At 38.2% G+C, this 12,918-nt stretch overlaps 1 protein-coding gene across 3 annotated transcripts in view; it reads left to right on the top strand.

Annotated features, from left to right (window-relative positions):
• The window catches only part of LOC105869204 (complement decay-accelerating factor-like), a 37,044-nt gene extending 28,390 nt beyond the window's left edge, over window positions 1-8,654 (top strand). For 2 of the 3 annotated variants that reach the window (XM_075996892.1, XM_075996890.1), the window contains 2 exons: window positions 215-376; window positions 8,486-8,654. In XM_075996892.1, coding sequence (XP_075853007.1) covers window positions 215-235 — 21 coding nt within the window. In that variant the 3' untranslated portion in view covers window positions 236-376; window positions 8,486-8,654. The remainder of the gene's footprint in view (window positions 1-214; window positions 377-8,485) is intronic. The other variant, XM_075996891.1, reaches the window with a different exon arrangement.
• The last annotated feature ends 4,264 nt before the right edge of the window (window positions 8,655-12,918 follow it).

Genomic DNA, 12,918 nt, shown 5'->3' with positions numbered 1-12,918 from the left:
AAGAGCTCCTGTGGATGCCTGACAGTATAGGTAGAACCTGTCCCTTTACATACATATGAATGATAAGACGTTTAATTTACAAATTGGCACAGTTAGAGATTACTAGCAACTAGTAACAAAATGGAACAATTATAACCATATACTGTAATGAAGGTGATGTAAATATGGTCTGTCTCTCAAAATATCTTATTGTACTGTGTTTACCTATTTTCAGGGTGCACGTCCCAGGCCGTAACTGAAACCACAAATGAGGGGACTACTGTATTTGTTTTGAATGGTCTCATTGGAATTTTGCGGTAAACCTTCTTTTCTATTTCTGAATCAGAAGGAAATTCATCCAGACCTCTAACAAAGAATTTGCCTTTTATATGTACATGTAAGAAACACTCCACTTGCCTTATTTTAGAAGTATAAGGTGTGGAGGGCAAGAGTTAACTTTTTATAAGCCTGGTTAGCCTTTTGATCTCATACTCATTGAGAGTTTATTTAATTAAATATTTTATCTTATTTGGAACAGAGGTTATAGTTAATGAATATGAAAGTGAGAATGTAACTTCATTTAGTGATTCTTTGTGTTTGTCTAGCAAAGGATTTCTTTATTTCTTTTAGAAGCATTGCATTTCTATGATAAATTCTAGTTTAGGGATGGGAGTGTAAACAAGTGTTTGATTTTGCTGTTTGATTGAAATTAAAATTATTTAATTTAGTTACTTTTTTTCCTTCTCTACTCTTCAGCTTTTATAAAATACATAGGAACAACAAAACACTCAATATTATGTTTTATACTTAAGTGTTACTGCTGGTACCTCAGAAATAAGATCTTCTGGTAAATTATAAAAGATATATGTGATTTAATAAAATCATATTTCTATGATTTTAGAATATCCACTAATACAGTTGTCTTGGGCTTTCTCCATGACTTATAAAGGTTAACAGAGGCTTACATTTCTACTATTGCCAGAACTATTTCTTGTTAGCAGTACGGTTATCTCATCCTGTACTTTGCACTCAGTTTATTGTAATGTTATAATGGCACAAATATTATGGGAGCAAGGGATTATACAGTGGAATTTACAAAGAATGTTTCCATTATGACAATTTGTCTCATGAGATGCTTGGTCTATCTTGTATATGGTTCTCCTTTTGCTTGTGGCTTTTAGGGTTCTCAGTGTTTAAGAAATATGACAATATGTGTTAAGATATCTTTTTTGTAGGTCATGTTTATAGATCTTAAAAGACATCTCTTTTATGTCTTTATATAAAATTATTACACAAAAATAACTTGATGTGAATGTATCTTTCAAACTTTCTTAGTCTCTTAATGACTCTTTCCTCTGTTCTACATGTAGTATTCAGGGGGTTTTTGTTGACTTTTTAATTTTTATTCATTTAAATATTTTTTAAATTTCCCTCAAATAGGAATTCATTGACTTTTTTGTTTGTTTGTTTTTTTGGTTTTTAGTGTTTTTTTTGATTTCGGCATATTATGGGGGCACAGATTTTAAGGTTTCAATAAATGCCCTCCCCCCCCACAAGTCTGAGTTTCCAGCATGACCATCCCCCAGATGGTGCACATCTAACTCCTTATATATATATATATATACCCGCCCCCCTCCCCCCTCCCACCTGCCCAATACCCTATTACTGTAGTACCTATGTGTCCACTTAGGTGCTTCTCAGTTAATACCAGTTTGCTGGAGAATATATCTGGTGCTTGTTTTTCCATTCTTGGGATATTTCACTTAGTAGTATGGGTTCCAGCTCTAACCAGGAAAATATAAGATGTGCTATATCACTGTTGTTTCTTAGAGCTGAATAGTACTCCATGGTATACATATAACACATTTTATTAATCCATTCTTGGATTGATGGGCACTTGGGCTGTTTCCACAGCCTTGCAATTATGAATTGTGCTGCTATAAACATTCAAGTGCAGGTGTCTTTTTTGTAGAGTGTCATTGGATCATTTGGGTAGATGCCCAGCAATGGTATTGCTGGATCAAATGGGAGATTCACTTGTATCGCTTGAAGGTATCCCCATATTGCTTTCCATAGAGGTTGAACTAGTTTGCAGTCCCACCAGCAGTGTAGGAGTGTTCCTCTCTCTCCGCATCCACGCCAGCATTTGTTATTTGGAGACTTTTTGATAAAGGCCATTCTCACTAGAGTTAAGTGATATCTCATTGTGGTTTTGACTTGCATTTCCCTGATGATTAGAGATGATGAGCATTTTTTTATATGTTTGTTGGCCATTCTTCTGTCTTCTTTAGAAAAGTTTCTGTTCAAGTCCTTTGCCCACTTTTTAATAGGGTTTATGATTTTTTCTTGCTGATTTTCGTGAGTTCTAAGTATATTCTAGTTATCAGCCCTTTATCGGATACGTAGGATGCAAAAATGTTCTCCCATTCTGTAGGTTGTCTGTTTACTTTCATGACTATTTCTTTGGCTGTGCAGAAGCTTTGTAGTTTGATCATGTCCCATTTATTTATTTTTGTTGCTGCTTTGATTGCCTTTGGGGACTTCTTCATAAACTCTTTGCCTAGGCCGATGTCTAGGAGAGTGTTTCCAACATTTTCCTCTAGAATTCTAATAGTTTCATAACTTAGGATTGAGTCTGTTATCCAGCGTGAGTTGATTTTTGTGAGAGGTGAAAGGTGTGGGTCCTGCTTTAGCCTTCGACAAGTGGCTATCCAGTTTTGCCAGCACCATTTATTAAAAAGGGATTCTTTTCCCCAGCGTATGTTTTTGTCTGCTTTGGCAAAGATTAGATGGCTATATGAGGATGGTTTTATATCAGGATTCTCAGAGCTGTTCCACTGGTCAATATTCCTATTTTTGTGCCAATACCAAATTGTTTTAATTACTATAGCTTTGTAATATAGTTTGATATCTGGCATATTAATACCTCCCATTTTGTTTTTGTTGCCTAGAATTGCTCTTGATATTCGGGGTCTTCTTTGGTTCCATACAAAGCGGATTATTATTTTTTCTATATCTGTGAAGAAACCTGATGGGATTTTAATAGGTATTGCATTCAATCTGTAGATCAGTTTGGGTAGTATAGACATTTTAATGATGTTGAGTCTGCCGATCCATGAGCATGGAATGGATTTCCATCTGGTTGCATCCTCTGCTATTTCCTTCCTCAGTGTTTCATAGTTCTCCCTGTAGAGGTCTTTTACCTCCTTGGTTAAGTATACTCCTAGGTACTTTAATTTCTTTGTTGCTATTGTGAAGGGTATTGAGTCTTTAATTTGGTTCTCAATTAGATTGTTGTTGGCGTATACAAATGCCACTGATTTCTGTGTATTGATTTTGTATCCTGAGACTTTACTAAATTCATTGATCAGTTCCAGGAGTTTCTTGGTTGAATCTTTGGGGTTTTCCAAATATAATATCATATCACAGCAAACAGTGAAAATTTGATCTCTTCTGCCCCTATTTGGATACCTTTAATTCCATTTTCCTGTCTGATTGCTGTAGCCAGGACTTCCAGCACTATGTTGACTAGAAGTGGAGATAGTGGGCAGCCTTGTCTGGTTCCAGTTCTAAGTGGAAATGCTTTCAGTTTTTCCCCATTCAGTATGATGTTGGCTATGAGTCTGTCATATATGGCTTGTATCATTTTTAGGTATGTCCCTTCTATGCCTATTTTCTTAAGTGTTCATATCATGAAAGGGTGTTGAATTTTGTCAAAAGCTTTTTCTGCATCTATTGAGAGAATCATGTGGTCTTTGTTTTTGCTTCTGTTTATGTGGTGAATTGCATTTATAGATTTACGTATGTTGAACCATCCCTGCATCCCTGGGATGAAGCCCACTTGGTCGTGATGGAGTATTTTTTTGATAAGCGTCTGGATTCGGTTAGCTAAGATTTTGTTGAAAATTTTTGCATCTATATTCATTAGGGTTATTGGTCTGTAGCTTTCCTTTTTGTTGCATCCTTTCCTGGTTTTGGTATCAGAGTAATATTCACTTCATAAAAGGTGTCGGGGAGGTTTCCGTTCTTCTTGATGTTGTGGAATAGTTTCTGCAAGATAGGTACTAGTTCTTCTTTGTAAGTGTGGTAAAATTCGGGTGTGAAGCCATCTGAACAGGACTTTTCTTTTTAGGGAGATTTTTAATTGCTGTTTCTATTTCAGCAGTTGAGATTGGTCTGTTAAGGGAATCTATTTCTTCCTGATTGAGCCTAGGGAGGCTATGTGTTTCTAGTAATTTGTCCATTTCCTCCACATTTTCCAATTTGTGTGAATAAAGATTTTGTAGTACTCATAAATTATATCTTGTATCTCTTTGGGATCAGTTGGGATATCTCCTTTTTTGTTTATGGGGTTTATTAGAGATTTCTCTTTTCTGATTTTCGTTAGCTTAGCCAGGGGTGTGTCAATTTTGTTTATTTTTTCAAAGAACCAACTTTTTGTTTTGTTAATCTCCTGAATAGCTTCCCTATTTTCAATTTCGTTTAGTTCTGATTTGATCCTGTTGATTTCACTTCTTCTGCTGGGTTTGGTGCTGCTCTGTTCTTCTTTTTCCAGCTCTTTGAGTCGTTTCATTAGATTGTCTATTTGTGATCTTTTTGACTTTTGGTTATAGGCATTTATGGAGATAAATTTTCCTCTCAGAACTGCTTTAGCTGTGTCCCAGAGGAGTTGATAACTTGTCTATCCATTGTCATTTTCTTCATAGAATTTGTTTATTTCCATCTTGATTTGTTCATTTATGAAGTAATCATTTAGTAGGAGCTTGTTTAATTTCCACGTTTTTGTGTAGAAATGTGAGTTTCTGTTAGGGTTGATTTCTAGTTTTATTCCACTGTGATCTGAGAAGATACATGGTATGATTTCTATTTTTTTAAATTTCCTGAGGTTTACTTTGTGTCCTAGGATATGGTCAATCTTAGAGAATGTCCCGTGTGCTGATGAGAAGAACGTATATTCAGTGGATTTTGGGTAGAATGTTCTGTAAATGTCAGTCAGACCCAATTGTTCTAGAGTTTTGTTTAATTCCATTATTTCTTTATTAATTTTCTGTTTGGAGGATCTGTCTCGTGCCTTACGTGGGGTGTTGAAATCTCCGGTGATTATGGAGTTGCTATTAATCCATTTGCTTAGCTCCAGTAAGGTTTGCTTTATGAATCTGGGTGCACCTAAGTTGGGTGCATATATATTTAAAATTGTTATCTCTTCTTGTTGAACTGTGCCCTTCACCATTATATAATGATCCTTTTTGTCTTTCACTACTTTTGTTGCTTTAAAAACTAAATCATCTGAAATTAGAACTGCCACACCAGACTTCTTTTGGTTTCTATTTGCTTGGTATATTGATCTCCACCCTTTTATTTTTAGTCTATATGCATCCTTGCAGGTTAGATGTGTTTCCTGAAGACAGCATATCCTTGGCGTGTATTTTCTTATCCATTCAGCCAGCCTATGTCTCTTGAGTGGAAAGTTTAAGCCATTCACATTTATTGAGAGAACTGATAGGTAAGGTAGATTACTGTTCATTCTGTTGGGTTGGATGTTGTTGCTATGATTTCTGTCTTGAGCCAATGTAATATCTGGCCTTTAATATCTTTGGCTTTTGGTTGTTTTTATATTCGTGGATTTATATTATGATGTTTCGTGCATAACGCTGTTTTGAGTACCTCTTGTAGGGGTGGTCTTGTCTTGGTGAATTCTCTGAGCCTTTGCTTCTCTGAGAATGTCTTTATTTCTCCTTCATATGTGAAGCTTAGTTTTGCAGGGAATCAGATTCTAGGCTGGGCATTGTTTTGTTTGAAAAGAGTGAGAATGGTGTGGCAGTCCCTCCTTGCTTGTAAAGTCTCATTAGAGAAGTCTGGTGTTATTCGAATTGGCTTTCCCTTGTATGTTACTTGCTTCTTTTGTCTTACAGCTCTTAGAAGGGCCTCTTTAGTTGATACTTAGGTCAGTCTGATGACTGCATGTCGTGACGTCTTCCTGTTTGCATTGAATCTCCCAGGAGTCCTCTGAGCTTCTTGAACTTGTATATCAAGATTTTGAGCAAGGCCTGGGAAATTTTGCTCTATTATATCTTGAAACAGCTTGTCCAACCCTTGAGTGTTATCTTCTTCCCCTTCTGGTAACCCTATGAGTCTCACGTTAGGTTTCTTCACATAATCCCACAGGTCTTGTAGGCTTTGCTCTTTTCTCTTGTTTCTCTGCTCTATTTCTGTGACTGATTTATTTAATTGGAGGGTGTTATCTTCAAGCTCTGAAATTCTTTCTTCTGTTTGATCTACCCTGTTCTTGAGACTTTCCACTGTATTTTGTAGTTCCTTGAATTGATTCTTCATTTCTAGGAGTTCGGTTAAACTTTTCTTCATTGTGTCCATTTCTTTTTCCAGATCCTGGAGGCTTCTTGTGGTTTCTTTGTGTTGGTTATTGAGTTCTTGTTGCAGCTTGGTGAGTGTTCTTATGATCCACAGATGAAATTCCTCTTCTGTCATTTTGGTTGGCTGATTTTGGTTGGTGCCCGTTTCTAGGGGGCTGGGGCTCCCTTTTGGGGGAGAGTTTTCCGTTTGGTTCTTCATATTTCCTGAGTTCCTTCGCTGATTTCTTCCCATATCTATCAGTTGTTGTTTCTTTTCTTTAGGTTTTTGTTTGGGTATTCACACGCCTTGTTTAGTTTCTGAGCCGTTAGGTGGTGTCTGTGGGTAAAATTCGTCCACTCCCTGTTCTGATAAGGGTTTGCAGGATGCTCTCCCTCTCAGTAGGTGGCGCTTGTTTGGAGGAACAGGCTACGCTGTTGTTTTTACGCCCTGTTATCAGCTCTTGTTCCTGTAGAGAGAACTCTAGTGCCTCAGGTCGTGGGTGGGGCCCCGGCACTTCCAGGTGTGTCCTTTTCTCCCCTTCAGTGAGGGCTAGTCTAGGAGAGAGTCTGGGCCGAGCTGAGTTGGGTAAGCCTGCCCTCATGCAACACCAGTGCTGTTAGCAGGGGTCAAAGTTCTGTTCTCTGCTTCCAGGCAAAGCTTTCAGGTTGGGGCTGGAATGGCCCGGCTCAGTCAGAGAGTCTGCGTGTGGGGTTGGGGCTGTCTGAGACTCGCAGTCTGGAGCGGGCCTGGCTTCTTTCTACCGTCCCCAACTCTGCAGCTACTGCTGGGCCTCTGCCCGCAGGGCAGACCACACGCCACCACTACTCCCCTGGCTGTGCTACCTGCGGGGAGGTTCCCTACGCGGGAACGCCACCTGGGCTAAGTGCAGGGCCTCCCTTTGTGGGGAGGGTTGCCCTCTAGGACGCTGATCTGCCCCTGAAGGCACACACATTGCAGTAGGCTGTTCACAAATATCCCTTCTGTGCCCCAGGCAATGCAAGGCCTTGGTGCACGGGATGTGGTCTGCAGGTCTGACATCTAGGTCCCAGAGTTCAAACTATATCCCCACCAGGGAGAGCAGTGCCAGTCCCAATTCACCCATAGGGAGCCCAAGCTGCGTCTATGTCTCTCAACCTCAGAGTCTTCCCCATTCTCCTGGGATCACCGTGCCAGCAGCACCTGGGAGGGCTGGCAGGTAGGGAGCTCACAGTCTGAGTTCCCCTTAGTCAGCTGTAGGGCCCCAAAAGGGAAGGTCCCGTTCCCTGTAGGTGCCTCTGGCTGGTGGCTATATTGTCTCTCTGTCTCTCTGGGCAGTCGCGGGTAGGGTCGGGGGAGAGGAAAAGGAGGCAGTATGGAGTCTCCCGTGTGGCTCAGGTCTGTGCACACAGAGGTGCCCCGAGTGAGTTGGGAGCCCAGTGCCGCATCCACCACTGGATTACCGCTCACTGTTAGCGGCCGTCGCTGGGCTGGTGTCCACAGGTCTCTCCACTCGCTGGGGAGCCCACCAGCAGTCCGGGATGCAGCAAATTCATTGACTTTTAATCCGAATGTATATGTTAATTGATTCTACCTTGGCCACTATTAATGTCAAGAAACTAAAAACCCAACTGTCACATTTTAGCTGTTGCTATAGCTACTAAACTATACCTGCAGAAATTTGTTATTGTCTGTAACTTACTAATTTTTCATTTGTTTTGCACCCTACATTAACCAATGCTTTTTGATAATTTATCACTTAGTAAGTAAAAATCAGTGTTTCTCACTAGTAAATAAAATCATTTTAGCCGGGCGCGGTGGCTCACGCCTGTAATCCTAGCACTCTGGGAGGCTGAGGCGGGCGGATTGCTCAAGGTCAGGAGTTCGAAACCAGCCTGAGCAAGAGCGAGACCCCGTCTCTACTATAAATAGAAAGAAATTAATTGGCCAACTAATATATATATAAAAAAAAATTAGCCGGGCATGGTGGCGCATGCCTGTAGTCCCAGCTACTTGGGAGGCTGAGGCAGCAGGATTGCTTGAGCCCAGGAGTTTGAGGTTGCTGTGAGCTAGGCTGACGCCACGGTACTCACTCTAGCCTGGGCAACAAGCGAGACTCTGTCTCAAAAAAAAAAAAAAAATCATTTTATTTAACTTTTTCTTTTTTTTTCTTTTTCAGGGCACACATGTTTAACTTTGTCAGTTTTGCTCATGATACTAGTAACCACTGGCTAGCTGACCTAGCCAAAGAAGAGTTAAGAAGAAAGTGCACACATGTACACAGATTATTCCTCATTACTTAGACCTATCTACAGAAATGGATCCAATAAATGCAGTAGTGCTCTTCATTTTGAACATTATCATTGTCTTTAACATGTGTTAGGAAACTCAACAAAGCAAGGAGAAAGGAGTTCACCCTGGAATCACATACTTAACATACTTAACGCCTCTTGAAAATAGAACAACAACTCACAGAATTGAGAGTGATTATTTTCCTAAAAGTGTAAGAAGGTGTAGAGATTTGTTCATACTTAGAATGGGAGCATGAAGAAAAGAAAATTGGGTTGGCAAAATATTTTGCAGGAAAAACATGCTAATGAACAAGGAGTGTTGGTGGCAGCAAGGGAAGAGCATGGAATGAAAGACTAATTCTTCCTTTGTTGTCTAAACACAGCCTATTATTTGTAAGATGAATATGCCACAATCTTTTCTTCTTCTTCTTCTTCTTCTTTTTTTCAAAATGAGTCCAGGGTAAGGTATCCTTTTTGTAGTTAATGTTTATTTATTTTTTCCAGTATATTATGGGGGTACAAATGTTAAGGTTACATATATTTCCCTTGTCCCCCCTCCAAAGATATCTTCTTTGACTTAATCTCTTTAAAAAAAGCATCAGGGATGTCACAATATTAACATAAGAAGAGCTCCTATATTTCTGAAGTGAGATGTTCACAGCCAAATTATATGTTTTATTGTTTTGTAACAGTAAGATTAGTTTATTTATATTTATTTCCATCAGTAAACCTATTGGTTTTACATATAAAACAAGAAAACTTATATGTAAAGAAAAATTTATTTTCCCAAATAGAAATAAATAATTTATCACAGTTTTTGGTCTCATGTAGTATTTGAAATTTATTTTCTTAAATATGAATATTTTGTTTCTAAATAAAATATTCCCTTTCTGCCTCCCATAAGTAGTTTAGAATGTTGTCACTTGGTTATCCTATTGTGAATCATTTTCAGTTGTTTTTATTTTTATTTGTTTTTGAGAGAGTCTCACTCTGTTGCCTGGGCTAGAATGCCATGGCATCAGCCTAGCTCAAAGCAACCCGAAACTCCTGGGCTCAAGCGATCCTCCTGCCTCAGCCTCCTGAGTAGTTGGGACTATAGGCGTACCACCGATCCTGGCTAGTTCATATATATATATATATATATATATATATGTATATATATATATATATATAGTTGTTGTTTGTTTTAGTTGTCCAGCTAATTTCTTTCTATTTTTTTAGTAAAGATGGGATGTGGCTCTTGCTCAGGCTGGTCTTGATCTCCTAAGCTTAACAATCAGCCTGCCTCGGCTTCCCAGAGTGCTAAGATTACAGGAGTGAGCCACCGTACCCAGCCTCAGTTATTTTTAAATTACACTATATTCACTTTATCAAGCATGTAGTATCCTCTCCTGTTAGAGTGTTGATATTATTGATTTACCTAAAGGCAATCACATTAATTTCTAGGTTCTTCATATATTCTTCTCATATTGCCAATTACATTTTAAGTATTAGCTTAGCCTAGAATACAGGCAGTCCCCGGGTTACAGATGACCTGACTTACAGTGTTCCATACTTTTGAACAGGCTCCCAAGGCTCCCCATGAGGATAATTTAGATATTAGGTTATGAAGTATGAAATGTCCTATTTCCTTAAGTACTAAGTTTGACAGTTGATATCACTGACATTTCACTTTGACACTTCATGTTTTGCTTTTATTGTGAAGGTACATCCTCACTCTTGCAAATGCATGTTTTGGCTTGTGATTATCTTCAAATTTATTTTTAAAGCAATTTTTTTAGAGCCATGCATAAGTCAAAAATGTATGCTATTTTCAAATATGATTTCCCTCATGGATCCAATGCAGCACAGACAGCTCAAAATACCAACGAAGTGTTGGAGAAGAGTGTGGATAATGAACGCACAGTACTCGGATGGTTTGAGAAGTTCCATTCTGGTGACTTTAATCTTGAAAATGAGCCATGTGAGCGACTTGAGACCAAGGTGGATAACATGCACTGAAAGCTGTAGTGGAAGGGAATCCACCTCAGTCTGTGCGTCAATCAGCAGCAAGGTCTGACGTTACTAATCCAGTAATATTGGTCCATTTGAAACAAATCATCAAGGTAAAGAAGTTGGACAGATGGGTACTGGATGAATAAAAGGAGCATCAGAAGAGAAATCGTTTCGAAGCTTACCATTAAGGTGGCAAAACTGTGTCGATTGTTTAGGCACATACTTTGATTAATTGTACTGCTGCTTGTTTGAGATAGAGTAAACTAGACTTTTGTAATCGGAAGTTTCATATTTAATCACGGAATAATTAAATTAATAATTCAGGACCTCTTTTCCTCCGCGTATGTCAATGAACCCACATGGCATCGGCAGTTCATTAGCACACTGTCTTTATTCAGTTGAGTGCTGATATTTACATGAATTCAAATAGTCCTATAGATAATAAATTATCCAAGATCTATGTTTCATTTAATTTAGCCTTTTTTTTATTTAAAAAAATCTTGGCATATACTAAAATCAACACCAACTACATAATTTATAAAGCCCAATTCAATATGGAAATGCAAAAATTTCAAGATAGGGACAACAGACCATTAAACCAAGGTCACTTCTGAGCATTCGATCCTATGTAGGTTATCTATCTATGTTGCATACCCATGAAGCCAACCCTGACTAACCTGGCATGTTTGTATTGATTTTTATTCCTTGTAACATCAGAGAGAAGGCAGCCTTTTCTTATTCATATTCTGAATTCACAAACCAATTTAATTTATCAAATGATTTTTCTTGAGTTAGGAGTGAACTGAAATTATAAATTTATATTTATTTGGCATGTGTACAGCTTCAAAATTCTTGGTTTAAATTTATTTCAGAACTTTTCAGTCTTTAAAGACAAATTTAGGCGTAAAATTTACCTTTTTATAGGAAAAAGCGATGTGGGCTTACGGTTTTCCATACTTTCACCATTACACTTTTATTTTGAGACAGAGTCTCACTCTGTTGCCTGGGCTAGAGTGCCATGGCATCAGCCTAGCTCACAGCAACCTCAAACTCATGGGCTCAAGCAATCCTCCTGCCTCAGGCCCCTGAGTAGCTGGGACTACAGGCAGGTGCCACCATGCCCGGCTCATTTTTTCTATGTATATTTTCATTTATTGAGCTAAGTTCTTTCTATTTTTAGTAGACACAGGGTCTCGCTCTTGCTCAGGCTGGTCTCGAACTCCTGAGCTCAAATGATCTTCCAGCCTCGGCCTCCCAGAGTGCTAGGATTACAGGAGCGAGCCACCCCACCTGGCCCGCCTTACACTTTTTATGATTACTAAGTTATTGGCTGCTCTTCTTCTGATATCTTTATATATTTCTTCATACTGTTGAGGTAGAGACCTTGAGGCCATTAAAGAAAAGTTAAATTTCCTTTTCTTATTCAAATACTTTTTGAAGGATAGCAAAAGTTTCAATTCGGAAAAATAATTTTTCAATTAGTCATTAGATGTTTTTATGCAGAGACTTAAAAGTATTTTTTTTTCTTGTAAAAATTATCATACTGATCTTCAAATAGATACCATTACCTAAAGGGTTTCAAACTCAATTGAATAATGAATTTAGAAGGCATTGTTTCCAAGGGGGAAAAAATATTGGTATAGAGTTGATGATTAAATTAATTAACCTGTTTAGATAGAAAAATTACAGTGACTGGGCAACTGCAGAGCCTTTGCTTTTTCCCAGCATGTGTTTTCTTAGGACAACCAAATATGAAGAATTAGAAAGTTTTGCTAGATTTCTTAATTTTTTTGCAAGTATGTACAGTCATTCTACATTTAGATAACTATTATGTGATCTTTAATGCAAAATGGGTTTGTAAGAGAATCTTTATATATATATATACATATATATGCATGTATATATTTTTTAAGAATGTACCTCCTATTGCAGATACAATTAGGTACTATCATGCTCTTTACCCACTGAACTATTTATCTGTTTTTACTGGGGACGTGCCTATGCTGTTGTAAATTGATTCTCTCCAGTCATCCTTCTCTTTAATGTGACTCCTGATCAAATTCACTACAACCTATATATAAACACATTCATTGACTGTCCTTTAGAGAAATGTTTTGATAGCAATGCATGCATTTTCCTTTACCTTATGAAAAAGAGGCTCAAACTCTTTTTCAGGAGAAGAAAATGATAATGGACCCCCCCGTATGTACTGAATCAGAGATTCTGAGTGTCTGCCTCAGAAATCTGGCAGGTTGACAAGTTCTCAGGGTGCCTATGATAAAAACTAAAGTTTCAGAACTCCAAGGTTACATAAAGATTAAAAACT

The sequence above is a fragment of the Microcebus murinus genome, chromosome 23, assembly GCF_040939455.1.
Source record: "Microcebus murinus isolate Inina chromosome 23, M.murinus_Inina_mat1.0, whole genome shotgun sequence".
Classification (NCBI taxonomy): Eukaryota; Metazoa; Chordata; class Mammalia; order Primates; family Cheirogaleidae; genus Microcebus; species Microcebus murinus.
This window is presented reverse-complemented; position numbering and strand designations above follow the sequence as displayed.